General features: G+C 37.0%; 1 protein-coding gene across 1 annotated transcript; it reads left to right on the top strand.

The window, feature by feature from the left end:
• The first annotated feature begins 20,091 nt into the window (after positions 1-20,091).
• LOC117911736 (photosynthetic NDH subunit of lumenal location 2, chloroplastic) lies at positions 20,092-21,153 on the top strand. Its single transcript, XM_034826149.1, has 2 exons — positions 20,092-20,587; positions 20,758-21,153. Exons 1-2 carry the CDS (start codon positions 20,120-20,122, stop codon positions 20,854-20,856), a joined length of 567 nt encoding a protein of 188 aa, XP_034682040.1. The 5' UTR covers positions 20,092-20,119; the 3' UTR covers positions 20,857-21,153.
• The last annotated feature ends 370 nt before the right edge of the window (positions 21,154-21,523 follow it).

Below are 21,523 nucleotides of genomic sequence, written 5' to 3'. Positions count from 1 at the left end.
GGCAAACAAAACCAAATATCAATAATTATAACCCGTTGACTAAGGCCATAAGGTCAACTATTATAACCTGTTGACTATGACCATATAATATCAACTATTATAACTCGTTGATTAGGACCGAAAATGTCAACAATTATAATCCGTTGACTAGGACCATATAATCCAAAGTCAAACACTTTATTTCATTAATTCAAACTTACAAAACAAAATATCATATCTCCTCCATTTTTCACTTTTCATAAACAAAGAAAATTCTCAAATATACTTTCCATACAAAACACATATTTAATCCATGTGAAAAGATAAAAATAATGTTTTTACGCATTTCAAAATACAAAAGAAAATTATTTTCTTTTATAAAAATTTGCATTAATTTCCCTTACCTTGAAGAAACGCTCAAAAACTTGAAGTATTTAGCTTGATGAATTTACTCCTCACCTAACATAATATCATACACAATTATCTAAAGATAAAAATTTGACAATCCTAAAAATATTTTATTTAGTATTAGGGATCCTAATTAATTTTTCATGCTAATATTATTACAAGCCAATATTATTTTCAACTTCATAAACAATAATAATATATCTTAATGAATTTCCAAATTTTTTAGGAACTCATATTTCTTCCAAATCTTATTCAACCATTTATTTCTTTTGTATACTTAAACTAAATTAAAAATTTTATTAAAAACAATTACTATTATTATTACTATATTTTTTTGATACTCTGTAACATCCAAACAACCATATTGTAAGTCACTCACAAGCATCCAAATCTCACAATTCTTATTCTTATTCTTATTATTATTAATATCATTATTCTTATTAATCCCAACTATTATTATTATTATTATCATTATTCTTATTAATCTCAATGTCCCCTCTTACTTAACAAAATACCCCATGTACTTTTAACAACTCTAACAACCTCACTAATTCTGCTCATTATTATTATTTTAATTTATTCCACTACCACTCTTTGCCTCTCACGATTACATATTATTTTTTTTCTTTCTTTAGTACCTCAAATCCAAAATCTAGAAGCATACAATTCTTTTTCTTATTATTTTCCAATCCCTTAAGCCATATATAATCATAGATTTATTTACTCATTTAATTTTTAAAATTTCATTGTTTAGATCTATTCATATAAAAAAATTTCATATTTCCCTATTTTCATCAATGAAACAACTTATATTCATAATTTCAATCTTTTGATCTTCAAATAAATTAACTAAACTAACCCTAATCTGAATTAAAATTTTCAAAAAAATATCTAACTAATGAATATAATATATCAACTAGGGTTAAAATCTTACCTGGAAAAATTTGAACTTCAAACTCTAGACCTCCAAACCTTTAACCCTACTGTAGACCCTTCATTTTGTCCTCATAGCACATGTCCTTTACAACAATTCCCTGGTGGTCCATTACTACTTACGTAGCCTATATTTTCTAAGCCACCTCGAGGACGTTGGTCGAGGGATTCATTTAACCCCATTGTAACTCTTGGCAGCCCTAATTTAAACTTAGGCTCACTTAGGCACCTTAGGCCCATTAGACACCACCCTAGGCCCACTTAAGCACCTTAGGCCCACTTAGGCACCTTAGGCTCACTTAGCCACCTTAGGCCCATTAAGCACCATTCTAGGCCCATTAGGCACCATCCTATGCCCACTTACACCTTAAGTTCACTTAGATACACTTAGGCCCATTAGGCACTACCCTAGGCCGACTTAGGTCACCTTTTAGGCATTTTTTTTGCATAAATGCATGGTTTGCATGGCTTGCATGATTGCATAGCTTGTATGGCTTGCATGTGCTTGATTTTGTTTTTGTTTTTTATATTTCTCTATTTATTAGTTTTATTCATTTATTTACTTATTTTTAGAAAATTGCATGAGCCTAATAATCATATTTATTTCGTTTTTATTTATCTATTTATTAATTTACTTTGATAGAGAGTTGTTTGAGTTGATAATTCATCTTAATTGTGCATGTAATCTATATTTTTAATTTCGTTTAAAATTGCATATTTTGAATTTTTAATTCTTAGTTACATGTTTTTATTTATTTATTATTCTAACCTTTAGTTTTCTTTTATTTGTATTTTTATTTTCCTTTTATTTATTTTTATTATTTGTTTTGCATGGGATTTCACGTGCTCCATTAGAGAAAGGAAAATTCTGACAATCAACTGGTGATTGGAATGAGAGGGATGGAAAAGAAAATGAAGATGTGATATGAAAAACGTGAAAGGAATGAACACTTTTGAAAGGAAGGGACCATTTTAGAGAATGAAATATGGGTAGCCGATTGGTGGATGCATAGGAAAAGAAAATTGAGCAAGAAAAGGAAGATGAGCGTGAGTGAGTTGGATTGAGAAGAAAAGGAAGATAGTAGTTTGATAGAGGAAGAAAAATACACCATTAGAAAGAGAGATTGGCAACCGGTGAAGGAAGGTTGACAAAACATGCATCCAGAAAAAGAAAAAAAAGTTATATAGGGGAAAGAAGATTTTTTTTTTTTGGGAAGTGATCGGTAAGAAGAGGGGGAATCACTAGGCTGCTGTTCAGAGAAAGGAGAATTGGATAGCGTGAGAGGGAAGGATTTTTTTGGGAGGATCATTAAACTATTACTTAAGGATTTTTTTTAAGGAACATCGGGCTACTGCTGAGTTTTTTTTTTTTTTTGGGATCACTATGCTAGCATTTTGGGATGAGAGAGAGAGGTTTTGATAGTGTGAGAGAGTGTCATTTTGAAGGGATCGGTAAGAAGAGAGTTTGCGCGTGAGAGGATGCCATTTTGAGGGATCGGTGTAGGGAGTTTTTTTAGAGCAAAAAGTTGTTGTTAAAGGGGATTAAAAAAAAAAAGGTTTTTGAGAGCGAGAGTTGGTTGGTTTTCTTTGAGAAGAGAAGGTGACGCCTTTGGGGAAGGAAGGATCAACCAGCTGCACCAATATTGACACACTTTCAGCACGCATCAAAAGATGGAGTGATGCCTTTGAGGAAGGAAGGGTCGACCAACCGCACCAATATTGACACGCTTTCAGCACTCATTAGAGAAAAAGGTGATGTCTTTGGGAAGGAAGGATCGACCAGCCGCATCATTCTTAAGGTGCATTCAACACGCACCAGAAGAGAGAGAAAAACAGAAGGATTTCAAAGAAAAGAATGGAGGCCACATTTAGACCCATCGACGCCTGTCGACCCACGCATCATTGAAAACGCATACCAGAATACCATTGTTCCCGAGCACATTGGAGAAAATATCTACATACCATTGTTTTGGTAAGCTGGCTAGGTGAGTCATTTTATATATATATGGGTTTTCATGTAACAGTGAAAGTTTGATTGGTTTTTTTTTTTTTTTTTTTTTTTTTCTGTGGAATTATTATTATATTGTGCGGTTTGACTAACATTACTAGCTCCAACGTGAATTGCTTTAAATATGGCAGCATGTGTTTAAAGATTAGAACTTATTATATTAAATTTAGAAAACATAATTTTATGTAGCTTTACTTTGAAATATATATATATATATATATATATATATATATATATATATATATATATATATATATATATATATATATATATATTATTTGTTCTTTATTCAATTTAGTCTTGATTCATTTAATTATTGATTATTTGTTTATTTGTTTGCCACCAATTTAATGCTTTGTAATCTATTTATTTGTTAGTAATATTGATCCTATGAGTTAATAATTCATTTTTTTTTAAAAAAAAAATGTTGTAGGTCATTTGAATTGGCTTTAGGTTTAAGTAAAATTTTAGTTTGTTGAAATGATTGGTTTTTATGTGTTAAAAGATTTTTATGTGTTAAATATTCGATTTTAAACTTACCTTAAGTAGTGTTAAAAACATTTGTTAAGCTCAAATTTTATTCTAGTAATGTAAGTTTATACAAAAAAAAATTCATTCCATGAGTTCGTATTTTGTTTTAGCTATACTTATTTATTCACACGTTACCTATTTCATTTATTTATTAATAAAACTAATTTTTATAGGTTAGAGATTTAATTTTAAAAATCCGTTCTGGTTAGTGTTTTTATTTAACTTTAGGTTTAGGTGCTCTTGTAAAATTTTAGTTTGTTAAAATAATTGATCATGTGTGTTAAGAATTTAAGTTTAGATTGGCTTTAATTAGTGTTTAATTCATTTTAAGCTTAGATTTCATTTTTATAATGTAAGTTTATTAAGAAGATTGATTCCATTAATTCATATTTTTTAATTATATTATTTATTTATTTGTTGTCTGTTTATCCATATGTCAATAAGATTAATTCTATAGGTTGGAGATCTTGTTTTAAAATATATTATGGTTAGTTTGCTTTCATTTAAATTGATTCATTTTGATTATTTTAGGTGTATTTACAATTTTAAGTTATTAATAAAATCAATTCTATATTCAAAGGTGTTTGTCCTTAGTTTATTCTAATTTAGCTTCACTAATCTATTCAGTTTAGCTATTTTCTATAATATTAGTTCACTAATAAAATTAATTTTATGATTGAAAATTATTGTTTGCCTTGATTTGATTTGGTCCATTTTAATTGGTCTAGATGTGTTTGTATGTTTAATTGATCATGTGCTAATTCGTTATTATTACTCTTAATTGATATGCTCTTTTGAATATTAGTCATTAGTTTAATTGGTTATCCATAGGGAATATATCATCACTTTAAGATCTCACTCATAGGTCAACATCACACTAACTTTGGTGCAAGCTTAGTATTCTCTCAAGGTTGAGGAACAATACAATATAACAACTGGTAAAGTCACTACTACCCAATAACCTTATGACACGACTCACCATAGGTCATGTCCAATAAATCATGTACACACTAGTACACTGACCATTAGAAACTCATCTTGATAGCCAAGAACAACCATTCCTCCAATAAGGAAGTAATGACTACAATTTCAAATGGGTTGCTTAAGTCCATGAATTGGTTAAGAACAATTTATCTACTTGCAACGAATGATTGACTTGGATCTTTCATGCAACTCCTAATGTACTCAAGTCATGTATAATGCAAGAGATGTTAGGTAAAAATGTTTATAAAGTACAATGTATAAAATAAGGATAGATAAAAATGAAATTAGAACATCATCAAATAAATAATGAATTCTAAATTTGTTACATCATGTCATGTTTTTAAGGGCACTATCCTAACACCATCTATTAATCTACCATCACCTCTACCTTTTCTCTTAGAGACCACTACACCACATGCCTTCTCACCATTACCACCTATATCTCATTTCCTAGAGGTAAACATATTAAGTATCATTGCATTGGAGACCACTACACCAAATGTCATTCTACCATATCCTATATCACCTGTATGAGAAGTCATCATATCAGATATCATGGTACTAGAGATCACCCCACCATCTACCAACCTATCATCACCCACACCTCCTCTTATAGAGACTACCATGCATCATATCCTCACACATGTTACACAGTTAAATGTCTGTCGACTTAGGTGACGTCATGGTCCATTCAAGCATTGAGCCTTGCTTCCATTAACTCCATCTCAGCATACACATATAGAGACATTCCAAATTACACAAATAGATTTGATAAATATGTCTTTGTATTATAGGCTTCATAGAAAAAAAAGGAAAACCCCATCATATGATAGACGAAACCATTTTTTTGTGTTTATTTTTATTTGTTTTATGTTGTTTACTTTTTTATTAAGAATTTTTTTTTTAACTTAAATTGAATTTGTATATATATATATATAATATTTTATAATTCCAATTTTTTGATAAAATTAAAAAATATATGTATATTTTTATATCAAATTAAAAAACCAATTATTTAATTTCATGTATTATTTTTATAAAATAATCATATAAGTCTATTAACCACTAACATATTAATAAATAGAAAATAGTATGATAAATTTATTACATTAAACTCATTTTAAAAAATAAACTAAAATATTTCAAATGAAACAACATAATTTTGTACTATACAAAAAATTAAGTAAAGTTCAAAACCATAATTAACAACTACGACTTTAAATTTAAGTCTAAAACCATAGCTAATGATTATGATTTTAAAATCAAATTCAAAACTATAGTTATTGTCACACCCCTGAAGATCACATTAAATTTTTCACGAGTGTGCGGTGCTAAGGACCCTTCCTTAGCCAACCTTCTTTCCCAACTCTTAGAAAAACAGAGTAAAAGCAAAGTAAAAGCACAATGTAACAAGGACACAGACAAGGTTATGGGAACCCTTTCCCAACTTGTATTATTTAACTCTATTAAGAAAAAATTATTTTCCCTTGAGTCAAAGTACAATGCTCACACCCCAAGCATTAAGAGAACCAGATCCCCAATCTTTCATCATATCTCTGTTTCAAGGATGTAAGAGCCTTTTTAAAAGACTCAGCCTGCAGTTACATTTTTTAATTTCCAAATTCAAAAGTTGGAACCAATTTGGTGGTTATGCAACTGGCCAGAACCACCCATAACTGCCTTGCATAACCACCCACCACCCAGATAGTGGCCTACACATGAACCACCCATTTGCACCAGCCATTAGTACTTCAGCCAACTGCAAGTCAATTGGCTACTTGACTTGATCACTTGATGTCCTAGCTAGCTGCCACTAGCTAGTTGCACTGCCATCTCATCAAGCATTTCTCATCAAACTGTTGGAGAGTCCCCTTAACAAGTTGTCTTCTTCCCTGCAAAGTGCCTCTTGTGACCGGGTGCTCACCAGCGTGTCTTTGATCAAGGCCTTTTGAACCAGGCAACGTGCACCAACCAGTTGACCAAGTGTTTAGTGCATTAGTGTGCCTTCCCCACACTGATGTGAGCCTATGCCATGTCTAGGTGCCCATGGCCTGGACGTGTTGCTTGCTTCCACTGTTAAGTCCAACTCTATAGCAACGAGCCATGACATTGCGCCCATGGTTGATCCCTCTTGGTGTACAGGGCATTACGCCCTTGTGTTGTGCGTAGGCATCATAGGCGCGAGTCAACTGCTGTCTAGTGCCCCATCAGGCCATGACATTGCGCTCATGGCTTCCTCAGTTGACTCATTGCACAAGGTTTAGGTGCCCAAGTGCCTACACGGGGAAGAGGTAGTCTGTACCAGGTCTCGTGCCATTGCGACCACGAAGTGCACACCACACATGTCGTGGAGCCCATGTGTGCGTGCTCGAGTCCCGTTCGTGTGTCCTAGGCACGCCCAAGGTTGTGCCATGGTGCCTCTTTAATGCGGTCAAGGCTTTCCCTTGGTGCTCCCCTCTTTGAGTCACCTACCCCCCCTTGAAGAGTAATACGAGTAGTTTTCATTGTTTCTGGAGGAAACATCAATATGCCCAATGAGACATAATGGAATAATAAATAAATATAAATTAAATTCCAAAAATCCCTCAGCCTTCATCTACACCACCTAAGCCTGGTGCGCCTGCGGTGCCCATCTGGTGTGCACGCGGTGCGCACTCGGTGTCTGTCTAGCTCGCTCGCGGCTTCCTCACTTAGCCCTTGGAGTTTGAATCACCAAACCTCCAAGCTTTCCCTGCTTTTTGCCTAGGCTTTCATGGGTGCAAGGCCTACCCATGAGGCATTTTCCTCCATAGTTGAGTTAAGTGGCTAAGGGGCTGACAAACCCACTCCCGCCTGCTGAAGTCGACGCCCTCGTCGACTTAGTATGCCAATATTCTTGGACCGCAGTCTCAAATTGCCACAAGGTAACATCCCTTTCCCATGTAGCTTCTGCTTCTGAAGTCCCCTTCCATTGAACCAAGAAATCAGTTCGTCGGTTCTTTATGCTATGTCCCATGGTCCTATGATCCAAGATCTTCTCTATCTCTCGATCAAACTGCTTCATGACCAAGGGAGGGGCCCACTTTGTCTGCACCATCTCTACATCTAGATCCTTATGGTAAGTCTTCAGAAAACTAACATGGAAGTTGGATGAAACTTGAGCCTCTCAGGCAGCTTCAACATGTAGGCCACCTGCCCAACCCGTTTTATCACCTCGACTGGTCCATCATACTTAGGAATTAAACCCATCTACCTTGTCTTGCTATTGATTTTCTTCTATATCTGAGGAGTCAATTTCAGGAGGACCTTGTCCCCAACCTAAAATTCCAAGGGTTTACGATCATGGTCCGCATACTTCTTCGTTCGTTTAGTTGCCTTCTCTAGACTGTCCCGGGCTTCATCAAACATCTCCTGCCGGGACTGAGCCATCTTATAAGCTGCAGGACTATTTCCTCTTGCTTTTTGCTTAGCCACCTCCAAAGGCATCCATGACTGCACCTCAATAGCCAACTTAAAGGGACTCATCCCTATTGTTGAGCTCCTCTGCAGATTATAGCACAACTGGGCAGTATCCAACAAATCTACCCAATTCTTTTGTGTTGTTGTCACATAATGCCTGAGGTATTCCTCCAGCAAGGCATTGATCCTCTCGGTCTGCCCATCAGTTTGAGGGTGGTTGGCTATAGAAAACTTCAACTCTGAACCCGAGAGTTTGAACAGCTCAACCCAAAATCGGCCTATGAACCGTGCATCCCGATCACTGACTATGTCCCTAGGCAACCCAAAGTGTTTGACAATATTACTGAAAAACAACTTAATTGCTTTCTTCGTAGGGCAAGCATCAAGGACAAGTATAAACACAACATACTTAGAGAATCTATCTACAACAACAAAGATAGATTTAGAATCATGAACCTTTGGAAATCCAATGATGAAATCCATGGAAATGTTCTCTCAAGGTCTCTCTAGAAGGGGAAGGGATTGCAGGGTTCCTTTCGGTCTTGTCCATCTGAAAAACTAGGCATAATTTCACATATGTCTGGACATCCTCACCCATCTTAGGCTAGTAGTAGGATCTAGCTAGTGTGTCAGAGTCCTCTCTTCACTGGGATGACCTGCCCACTTTGCATCATGAGTTTCCTATAGTAATTCCTTTCTCAGGCCGCCTATAGGAACATACCATCTTCCTCCTTTTACCACAAGGAGGTCTCCCTCTAGCCAATACCTCCTAATCACACCCTCCTTAAGTTGTTGCTTCAGCCTGTCATATGCAGCATCCTGCTCTGCAACTAGCTTGATTTTCTCATTGAAGTCAGAGATGACTTCTGAGAGGGCCGTGATGTAGGAAATCACCTCTTTCCTACTCAAGGCATCAACCACAGTGTTATGTCTTCTTGGTCGATGTAGCCATTCAAATTTGAAGTCGGCCAAGAACTTCTGCCATCGTGCCTGTCTGAGACTCAACTTCTTCTGAGTTTTGAAGAAGGTGTTAGCCACATTGTCAATGACCACTGTAAAAATACTTTCTAATAAGTAGTGCATCCACTGTTGTAGGCAGTGAACCACACCTGTCATTTCCTTCTCATGAGTGGAGTACTTCTGCTCAGCATTGTTCAACTTCCTACTTTCAAATGCTACAAGGTGCCCTTCTTGCACCAAGACTCCACCTAAGGCTCTATCTGAGGCATCTGTTTGGACTTCAAAGGGTAAGTCCAAGTCTGGAAACCACAGTACAGGCTCAGTGGATATGGCTTCCTTCAAGCCTTCAAAGCAGGGTTCAAAAAATCGGCCGAGTCCGGTACGACTCGGTCTAGTCGTATCCGCCTCGACGCTGACCGCGACGAGTTAGATACCAGATACCTAGACTCAGCTTGAATCAGTTGGACTTGGATGAGTTGATGGATATTCCAAGTTAACTCGGTCAACTCGGGGAAAAAAATCAACAGATTCTCTACAAAAAAGCCCCATCACAACAAGTCTTGATTTTTTAGAGAAATTAGAAATTCCTCTATAAAAAAAAAAAAAAAAAAAAACCTATGAAAATTTTAAACAAACCCGTGAAAATTTGAAACAAACCCGTGACCCTTTCAAAAGCCTTTAAAAAGAGCATCGGTTGAAGAATAACTTACCTAACCCTAAATCCACCATTGCTGGAGTGTAGAATCTTCGTCTTTGGTGCGGTGCCTAGTGGGAAGGTAGCAGATCGTGGTCTTCATGGTGTGTTGGGGAAATAGATAGCAAGACTACAGAGTATAGATCGGTCTTCATGGTGTGTTGGGGAAGAAGATAACAAGGTTGCATCTTCGTGGTGTTGGGGAAGAAGACAAAGGGCTATGTCTTCGTGGTATTGCTGTGTTGGGGAAGAAGAAGAAGACCTCGCCAAGGGTTTCAACTTTCAAACCGGTAAGTAATAATTAATAAAGGAATTCCCCATTTTTGCTATATAATTGTGTTTAATGAAGCATATGAGTATATATATACTCTCTGTATATGGTTTAATATTGTTGCTATATATAATCTGTTATTCCTTTTCAAATATTGTTGTTATATGTCTTATAAACTAAATAAGACATAATTCATAATTTTAAATTATTTCATGATTTCTAACATATACTAAAATAGTATTTTTTTTATAAAAATAAAATAAAATAAACCTATGATTTTATTATAATATCATATATAAGTAAAAAATTATAAGTACTCTTTTGTAATAGATACTAAACCTTCGTTTAGGTTATATTTGATTCCCAAAAAATTATTAAGAAAATTAATTTATTTATTTTTCACTATTTTTATCATAAAAAATATAAAAGAGAATCAATTGCAATTAAAAATTAGCTAAACATTTATATATTTTAAAATCATATAATCTTTATATAGAAAAATAAATAAATAAATAAAATGAATTAAAAGAACCATAAAAAAATAATTTATTAACCTGAAATTTGTTTAGTTTTCTTTTTTTTTTTCCTCTAATATTCATAAACCAAATATAGAATAAGTAAATGACTTATTTAATTAAAAAGGTTATTGAAAACCCAATTTTTTAAATCTAACCCTTCATTATTTTTTTGGCATCATTTTAAAAAAAACACTCTCATTTTTTCCTTATAAAAATAATTATTTCTTTTAAAGCATTCATGTAAATACTTAAAATAATCAAGGGTATTTATATATATATATATATATATATATATATATATATATATAAATGAGTTACTTTTCAAATTTAAGGATTATTTTCATCATTTTTAACTAATTAGGTTTTAATAAATTGAGTTACTATTCAGGTATAAGGATTATATAAAATTTTGTATAATGGTACAAAATATAATGTACAAGAAATTGTATTGAATACTTTAAAAATATCACTCAATTTTCTATTAGTATAAATAAATTTACATTATATTAGTGACAAAAAATTTCCCTATTACTCAATTACATTAATACTATATTGCAAAATTAAATTACTATAGAAAATTAATAATTATTGAAAATTTTTTTTCAAATAATCATAAATGAGTTAATAATACGGAATGAAGGGTATGCATTTACATGGTCAATTACATTTATATTTGAATCAATCTTACTTCATTATATTATGTAGATTTTTTTATATATATAATATTCTACAATTAAATTACAATAGGAAATCAATAATTATCAAAACAAACTTTTTTAAAAGAATTTTTTTTATAAAAATATTCATTTATTTAACTATTATTTATTTTAATTAAAAAACATATAAATAAGTGGAAAACAAAAGACGATGAACTTAGGTGAGATCGTGTTTATTACTTTTTTTTAGTACAATTTATTTTTATATGGTAACAATATGAAACATATAAGTGAGTGGAAAATTGAATATTATAATTCTTATATAAATGTGTTTATATATATTTAATTTGAAAAGTAAATTGTTTCCTTTTATACATGGTTAGGTTAAATTTTCAAAATTGCTTCAAAATATGATATTGGTTGAGAGCATGCAGAACTTGTTGGTGGTAGTAGAAGAACCACAAACTGTAAATATTATGGGAAAGTTATACATGGCGGTATAACAAGATTAAAGCAACACATCGCACATATGGACAAGTGGAAGGATGTCCACGTGTACCGGTAGAAGTGTCACATAGTGTTAGACAACATATGTCTAATACTTCAAAAGAAAAAGCACAGTTAAAGAAAAAAAAACGACTTTTGAATTCTTGAAATAGAGAAAATTTCTATGAAATTGATGAGGGTGATTCTGATAATGAAATTGAGGAAGTTGCTATGGCTGATTTTGAAAGAAGACAAATAAAACAAGCAATGAAAGAAAGTCGTCGAATTTTTGAAGAAGGTGGACAAGAGCATCAGAAGGGTGGTAGTTCCTCACAACCTTCTAATGTTAGGATTAAGCGCGGACTGACACATAACTTCAATGTAAAAGAAGGAGCTAGCATACCTCCAAAAGGAATTGATCCCTACATGTTCCCATCAAAGCATAAATCAATAAAAAGCTTGTTTTCTACTGAAGGCGTGAAGAAAGTGGGTAAAGCTATTTCTAAATTCTTTCTCTTTAATGCAATACCCTTTAATGTAGCTGACAGTGAGCCTTACTATCAATCAATGATTGATAACATAGCAGAAGTAGGTCCAGGCATCAAGGGTCCCACGGGATACCAAATTGGAAATACATATTTGGAAGAGGAGGTGTAAGAGCTTGAGGTATACATAACAACATTGAAGACTAAATGACCTATTTATGGGTGCACAATCATGTGTAATGGTTGGAGTTCTAGGACTAGAAAGCCTATCATCAATTTCATGATTTATTATGATAGAAGTATAATATACCATCCTTCAGTTGACACTACCAACATACCTAAGACAACAGACTACATCTTTTCCCTTATGGATAAAGTTGTAGAGGAGGTTGGGGAGGAAAATGTTGTTCAAGTAGTCACTGATAATGAGGCAAGTTTTAAAGCAACCGATATGTTGTTGATGGAGAAGCGGAAGCATTTGTTTTGGTCTCCTTGTGTAGCCCACTGTATTGATTTAATGCTTGAAGATATTGGAAGCACGAAACAGATTAAGGAGACATTAGATCAAGCTAAGATGATCATAGGATTTATTTATAATAGCTTGAAAGTAGTGAATTTGATGAAAGTGTTCACCAAGGATAGAGATCTGTTAAGGCCAAGAATAACCCGTTTTGCCACTGAATTCATTTCACTTGAGAGTCTTATACGTTATGAGGCTGATTTGAAGAGAATGTGCACAACAAATGAGTGACATGAATTCAATAAAGATAAGAGCAAAAAAAGTCTAAGAGATAAGGTATCCAATCTTATCTTAACTGATCGATTTTGGAAGAAGGTAGGGAAAGTTCAACCATCATGGAACCTCTCGTCAAAGTATTGAAATTGATTGATCAAGATAAAAAGCCCACACTATCAATCATTTATGAAGCAATGGATAGAGCTAAATTGGTTATCAAGGCATCGGTCAAGCAATGGGAAAAGTATTGGGAAGTCATTGATAGAAGGTGGGAAGGTCAATTGCATAGACATTTGCATGCTTCAGGTAATAAAAAAATTCTTTATATATATATATTTTTTTTTTTTAAGTACAAATTATTATAAATTGATCATTATTTAACTTATGGCATCATTTTTTTAAATCCAATGTTCCAATATTCAAAGCATTTCTCCAACCATTCGGAAATTAAAGTTGGATTAAAGGAGGTTATCAAGAGATTAGAGCCAGATTTGGATAGACAAGAAAAAGCTATTAACGAGGTATAATAATAGTTTGTGACCTTTATATAATGCATTTTGTATATGTAATGTGCATTAACAAAAAAAAAAATGTTAATGATATAGGTGAAATTATTTGTTGACGGCTAAAGAGAATTTGGAAGTGCACTTACAAAGAAAGCAATAAATCAATCTCTTCCAGGTACTCAATACATTTACGTCTATTACAAATAAGAAATTATCATCATTTTTTGTTAAATATATCATAGTGATTAATAAGTATGCATTTTCTTTATTATAGCTAAATGGTGGAACAACTATGGCGACGAAAGTCTACATCTACAAAAGATTGCTGTTAAAATTTTAAGCCAAACTTGTTCTTCATCAGGTTGTGAAAGAAATTGGAGCACATGGTCATTGATTCACACAAAGTTGTGCAACCGTTTGGCAATGAAAAAGTTGCATAAGTTAGTTTATGTGCACTATAATATGCGACTTCGAGTTAAGAATTTGATGCAAGAGCAAAGCAATGAAGATTTATACAATCCAATTGATCTAAATCATATCTTTAATGATGATGATATATTAGATGAGTGGATACGAGAAGGAGAGGAACCTATTTTATCATCTGATAATTTGGATTGGTTGGATAAAGGTTTTCCCACTAATGAAGAAGGTAGAGAAAGAGATGTTAATTCCCGTCGTAAAGGTAAGACTTCTAGAACAATTTCTTCAAGTTCTAGTAGTGATGATGGTGACAATAGGGGCAATAGGTGGGGTGGTGGCACTAGTGGGGGCAATAGAGGAGTTGGTGGCACTAGTGAGGGTACAAGAGGGGATGGTAGCACTGGGGGCGGTTATGTTAGTCAAGTAGATCCAGACATGTCGTGGGCACAAGGAGGTGAAAATTACTATGCCACACAAGATATAGATCATGGATATCGACTAGGGATATGGGAACAACGAAATAATTTGGAAAGACTAACTACATTTCCCAACGATGATGATTATTCTAGTGGCCATGATTATCATAGATCAAATTATCACCGTATTGATGAGCACTTACAAAATTTGGGTATAGGATCAAGCCCGTATTTTAGAGGGGTAGATGATAGATCATATCACAACTTTAGAGACCGTGATAGCTCTTCCAATACTTTTAGTAGAAATGATTTTAATCAATTTCCAATGATGCATCCAGAGGGATATTCAAATACTGGAACACGAGCTAGTGACTCATATGGATATGATCAATCTTCTAGTAGCAGTAACATTGCTTATCGAGGTTTTAGATACTATCAATCTGGTGTTGATCCCGAACAGCCTTCGAAACCATATTTTCCTGATTATGGATCATCAAGCCAATCATCTCACCCAACATATTCGAGTTATGAACAACTCTTTCAACCATATCCTCACTACGGGAATTGCCACCCCAATTTGTATGCTCGTCGTAGGACTGATGATGATGATTTTGAACCCCCTCGTCATTCAATATGGAATTGATTATTGTATTGTATGCGTTGTTAGTAAAAATGTTATTATATTTGAAATAAAATAACTTTTTTTTATTAGCATTATCATAAATAACTTTGAGCAGATACTTTTATAACTATTTAAATAATGTTAAATGTAAGACAATTTTATTTGATTAATTTTTTAAGCTTATTTAATTGTATATATTTTGCTGATGATTTACATAATATTTTTATGTTTTTTTGAATTTTCTAATTAGCTTATTTTACGTATTGCCCGATACTAGACCAATATGCCTCGGGACCCTTCGAGTCAGTGACCGATACCACAACTTTGAACCATGATTCAAAGGTCATCTGACACTGCATGCTCCAATCCCACTGGTTGTCCTTCTTCAATGGGTCAGTAAGGGGAGACACCCTCTTTGAATACCCCCTTAATGAACCTTTTGTAGTAATTGGCCAAGCAAGGAAGGACCGCAACTCAGTCACTTTGCTAGAGACTGGCCACTCCATAATAGCCTGCACCTTGCCTTTATCCATCCTGATTAAGCCTGCACTGATCTTGTGTCCCAGAAATGTGATCTCCTCTTGAGCAAACTCACATTTCTCTAGCTTCACATAAAGCCTATTCTCCCTCAATCTCTAGAACACCAATCTCAAATGTTTCTCATGTTCTGTTAGGGTCTTACTGTAAACCACAATATCATCTAGATACACTACCACAAATGCATCTAAATAGTCAAACAAAACATCATTCATAAAATTGCAGAATGTAGCAAAGGCATTAGTCAGTCCAAAGGGCATTACCAAAAACTCGTATGATCCATACTGAGTTACACAGGTAGTCTTCTCCTCATCTCTTGCTGCAATTCGCACTTGCCAGTAGCCCGATCTTAGGTTCAACTTGGTGAAGTAAAAGGCTTTTGACAGTCTGTCAAACAGCTCAATAACCAAGGGGATCTGGTACTTGTTCTTGATGGTCACCTTGTTGAGAGCTCTATAATCCACGCACATGCGGAGAGAGCCATCATGCTTCTTTTGGAACAGCACTGGTGCACCATATGAGGCCCTTGAGGGTTGGATCAGGCCTGCATCCAATAATTCCTTCAGTTGCTTACGTAACTCCAACAACTCTGCAGGAGGCATCTTGTAAGGGGCTTGAACCGGGGCCTTTGTTCCAAGCAGTAGTTCAATCTTGTGGTCAATAGGTCGCCGGGGTGGCAATTCCTTGGAGAGTTCTGCAGGCATCACATCTCTGAACTCCTTAAGGATTTTGACCACTAAATCAGGGACTTCCACAGACTAGCCTTCCTTGATCTCAATCAAGGCTGCAACATAAGTTTCCTAACCATTCTTCAATCCCTTCTTCAACTGGATAGTAGACAGCATCTCAGGCTGTCCCTTACTACCATCCTTTGCCCTCAAACCCTTCACAAAACAAGGTTGTTTTTCTTCCAACACCACCAATACACCAAGATGTGGGATCAAGGCCATCTTAGCCCTCAAGAGGAAATCTACACCAAGGATCAAGTCAAAGTCATCCAAGGGTACACAGAGTAGGTTGCACGTGCCCTTCCAGTCACCAATTTGCATGGGGATGTTCTTGGCTACACCTTGGATTTTCTGGGCTTTGCTATTGACTGCCTTGATCCGACTAGTATCCTCTTCCAACTTCAATCCCAACTTGGTTGCTTCTCTGGTGGCCACGAAGTTGTGAGTGGCACCACTGTCCACTAAGGCCTTCCTTCACCTGCTTACCATTTACAATTGCATAGATATGCATTAGGTACTTTTGGACTGAGGTCTCACCATGAATCATGTTCAAGAGTTGCAGTGGGTTGACTCTAGGAGGGGTTTCTAAGTCAGATTCTCCTTTGTCGTCTACGGTCACAAGGGCTGAGAGTTTCTCTCTTTTGGGAGAGTCTCTGGCTCGATGAGGTCCATTGCAGATGAAGCATCCTACTATCCGGGTGGTCTGCTGCACAAATTTTGTGGTATTCTCCAATGGTTTTCCCCATGCAGCAACCTTCTTGCTTTGTTTCTTCTACCCAAACTTTTTAGAAGTCTTGCCCTCAACCTTAGCCTTCTTGTCTCCTTCTGACTTGGGTCTCTACATGGTGAAGATGGCGCCACCCATCTTGTAGTCCACCAGGCAGTTTGCTGCAACCATGGCAGTAGGGAGATCACGAACCTCTTGCCTCTTAAGTTCCGTCTGAGCCCACCCTTGCAATCCAGACATGAAATTAAAGAGCTTGTCCTCCTCTAACATGTTCTTTATGTCGAGCATCAAGGAACTGAATTCCTTGACATAGCCCCTCACAAATTCGGTGTGTCTAAGCCTTTTCAACGCTTCCCTAGCCACCCAAGTAGCGTTAGTGGGAAGGAACTGATCCTTCAATTCCTTCTTCAGAGTCTCCCAAGTGGTGATTTGGGGCCTTATAGACTCTACATCGTCTTCCATCTTGGTTCGCCACCATAGTTTGGCATCACCAGTCAGATACATACTGGTGATGGACATATTCTCGCCATCAGGAATGTGAGCAGTTTTAAAGAACAGCTCTATGTCCCACAAGAAGTTCTCCAACTCCTTCGCGTTCCTGTTACTATTGAAGCTCTTAGGCTCCGGGACCTAGACTTTGGAAGGGGCTTTAGGGCCTAACGAGGACCCCTGCAACACAGCCTTCTTGAGGACTACAATGTCCTCTCCATAAGACTACAAGGCGCCATTAAAGTCATTCATCAGGGACCGTACCTCTAATTTCAACCCAGCATGTTTCTCCTCAAAGAAATTGTCATGGGTCTCCAGCAGACTCCCCTGCACTTATATTTCTCCCATGGTGTGTTCTGCCCACGAAGCCACAGTGCCATCCTCACGTGGCCATTCTCCTAACACTTCTTCCATCCGAGTTATCCTTTCCCACGGGGCATCCATTGCACTACCACCAACCGTATCTGGTGCAACCTCTGATACCAATTGTCACACCTTTGAAGATCACACTAAATTTTTCACGAGTGTGCGGTGCTAAGGACCCTTCCTTAGCCAACCTTCTTTCCCAGCTCTTAGAAAAACAAAGTAAAAGCACAGTGTAACAAGGACACAGACAAGGTTACGGGAACCCTTTCCCAACTTGTATTATTTAACTCTACAAGACAAAATTGTTTTCCCTTGAGTCAGAGTACAATGCTCGCATCCTAAGCATTAAGAGAATCAGATCCCCAATCTCTCATCATCTCTCTGTTTCGAGGATGCAAGAACCCTTTTAAAAGACTCAACCTACAGTTACATTTTTTAATTTCCAAATTCAAAAGTTAGAGCCAATCTGGTGGTTATGCAACTGGCCAGAACCGCCCATAACTGCCTTGCATAACCACCCACCACCCAAATAGTGGCCTGCACATGAACCCCCCACTTGCACAAGCCATCAGCACCTCAGCCAACTGCAAGTCAATTGGTTGCTTGACTTGATCACTTGATGTCCCAACTAGTTGCCATTAGCTAGTTGCACTACCATCTCCTCAAGCTTTTCTCACCAAGCCACTGGAAAGTCCCCCTAACAAGTTGCCTCCTTCCCCGCAAGGCGCCTCTTGTGACCGGGTGCTCACCAACATGTCTTTGATCAAGGCCTTCTGAACCAGGCAGCGTGCACCAACCAGCTGACCAAGTGTCTGATGCATCAATGTACCTTCCCCACACTGATGTGTGAGCCCATGTCATGTCTAAGTGTCCATGGCCTGGGCGTGTTGCTTGCTTCCACTGTCAGGTCCAGCTCCATAGCAACGAGCCATGGCATTGCGCCCATGGCTGATCCCTCTTGGTGCACAGGCATTGCTCCCCTGTGCTGTGCGTAGGCATCATGGGTGCAAGTCAGCTGTTGTTTAGTGACCCATCAAGTCATGGCATTACACCCATGACTTCCTCAGCTAGCTCACCGCAAAAGGTTTAGGCGCCCTTGTGCTTACGCGGGGAGAAGGTAGGCCACACCAGGTCCCGTGTCGTTGCGGCCACGAGGTGCACACCACACATGTCATGGAGCCCATATGTGTGTGCTCGAGTCTCGTCCGTGTGTCCTAGTGCCCCCTTGGTGCGGTCAAGGCTTTCCCTTGGTACTCCTCCCTTTAAGTCACCTCCCCCCCCTTAAAAAGCAACATGGGTCGTTTTCATTGTCTCTGGAGGAGATATCAATATGCTTGAGGAGACATAATGGAATAATAAATAAATATAAATTAAATTCCAAAAGTTCCTTAGCCTTCATCTACACCACCTAAGCCTGGTGCGCGGGCAGTGCCTGTCTGGCTCGCTCGCGGTGCGCGCTTAACTCGCCCGCGGTGCGCGTCTGGCTCACCTGCGGTGTGTGTCTGGCTCGCTCGCGGTGCGCATCTAGCTCGCCCACGACCTCCTCACTTAGCCCCTAGAGTTTGAATTACCAAACCTCCAAGTTTTCCCTGCTTTCTGTCTAGGCTCTCATGGGTGCAAGGCCTACCCATGAGGCATTTTCCTTCATAGTTGAGTTAAGTGGCTAAGGGGCTTACAGTTACCAATTACAACTTTAAATTTAAACTTGAAACCACAATTAATGATTACGGTGTTAAAATCAAGTTCAAAGTTATAGTCATGGTTTTAAACTTAAATTTATCATGGTATTTGATAACTATGATTTTGATTATTTTAAAAAAATTAAATCGTAATTATCAATTATGATCTTGTGATGTGAATGCTCATGTGGATGAAACGTACTAAATTAGGAATTATTTTGCTACTCCGTTAAGTTTATGGATTTTTTTATATTAAAAAAAGGGATTAGGGTTTTTCAAAACTCAACTCTGCACTAAGGCCTGGATATAGATTCCCTCTTCTAATTCTTATTTAAATTTTAAAGTATTGAGTGGCAAACAAAAGTTTGTGGGAAGAAGCTCCACTCTCTCAACAAGATAGCAACTGCCGAAGTGGCAAAAAGTTGAGGCCCAAGGTAGAGTAGCGGGCAAAGCGGTCAGCAGCAAAAACTGCCCGGAAAAATCCACAATCTTCTTTCTAATTTTCCCAAAAGCACATACATTTATCCAAAAGGACCAAAACGATGAGCAGCTTCACGAGCCCCACCTCTCTGTCTTGTGCTCAGCTGACCACCGCCCAACACGGTCGCAGCCCCTCACTTCCGGCCACCCGGGCATCATTATCCGGTGAAGAAACTCCAATTCTCCGCCGCAGAATTGTGTCCACATTGCTGGCAACGTCACTGGCACTTCATGGCACCCCCCTGGCACTAGCAGAGAACTGGGGCACGCGCTCGTTTCTCAAGGAACGGTTCTTTGAGCCGGGCCTGTCGCCGGAGGATGCGGTGGCGAGGATCCGCCAAACAGCTGAAGGACTCCACAGCATTAGGCACATGCTGGAGACGATGTCTTGGAGGTATGTCATATTTTACATTCGCCTCAAGTCGGCGTATCTCTCCCAGGACTTGAAAAATGCGATGACGACGTTGCCGGAGAGTCGCAGGAGGTCTTACGCTAATAAGGCTAATGAGTTGGTAGACAACATGGCCGAGGTAAGCTCTTTATCTGCCCATTTTAGTAACCCTTTTGCTATTTAAATTGTTGGGTCCACAATTTAAAATTGGATTTTATTCCTGAAATTTCAAATAAAATTTAAGGAATAGAAATGTTGGTGAAGGTTGGCTGCAATTGACAAGTCATGGTACATACTTTTTTCTTCCAGTTTGATTATTATGTCCGCACCCCAAAAGTGTACGAATCGTATCTATATTACGAGAAGACCTTGAAATCCATAGATGATCTTGTGGCAATGTTGGCATAAGGAAGAGGCTTTTGCATGATGGAGCTGTGAGTAGTTGTTTTGATGCTTCCATGGGACTTCACTTCTTGATCACCTGAAAACCAGAGAGGCATTATCTGTTGATTTACTGTAAGAAGCATGGAAGGAATACAACAGCTTCATATATATTATGTCAAATGGAATTCAATATTCCAGAAGTTCTCCTTGTGCATTCTTTCAGTTCCTTTTCAATTTGGAATAATGGTGTGCTTGCTTGCCAGCAAATTCAAGGTTGGTGCATGTTGTTGTTGATAATATAGCTTGATTTTTGCTTTTCTATAGTCAAACTAGTATGCTGAAGCTGTGATGAGAAAGATTCTTGGTATTGAAATTAAGTTGATAGGCACAGAGCAAGTCCCACCAGTTCTTCAAAGCCATATTAAAGCTTAGAGCAAGCGCCTATAAACAGCCCAAACCCAAATTAACTGGCACAGAGGAATGCAATGCACCACTCAATACCCACTGCTGATAAAATGATCAGCAATATAAGCGCAAAGATTCCCCAAAAGAGCCAATTAGAGATCCAGAAATGCTCTCACAGAAGTTGAACTTTTGGCATAGTGCAAACCAATTTGTTTGAGAGTCTCCTTTGCATGCAAAGTATAGAGTGGCTGCTGAGCAGAAGCACTAGCAATGGCGAGAGACAGCA

Source organism: Vitis riparia, chromosome 1 (assembly GCF_004353265.1).
Source record: "Vitis riparia cultivar Riparia Gloire de Montpellier isolate 1030 chromosome 1, EGFV_Vit.rip_1.0, whole genome shotgun sequence".
In the NCBI taxonomy this organism is placed as follows: domain Eukaryota; kingdom Viridiplantae; phylum Streptophyta; class Magnoliopsida; order Vitales; family Vitaceae; genus Vitis; species Vitis riparia.
The sequence above is the reverse complement of the archived record's forward strand: the minus strand, read 5'-3'. Positions and strand labels throughout refer to the sequence as shown.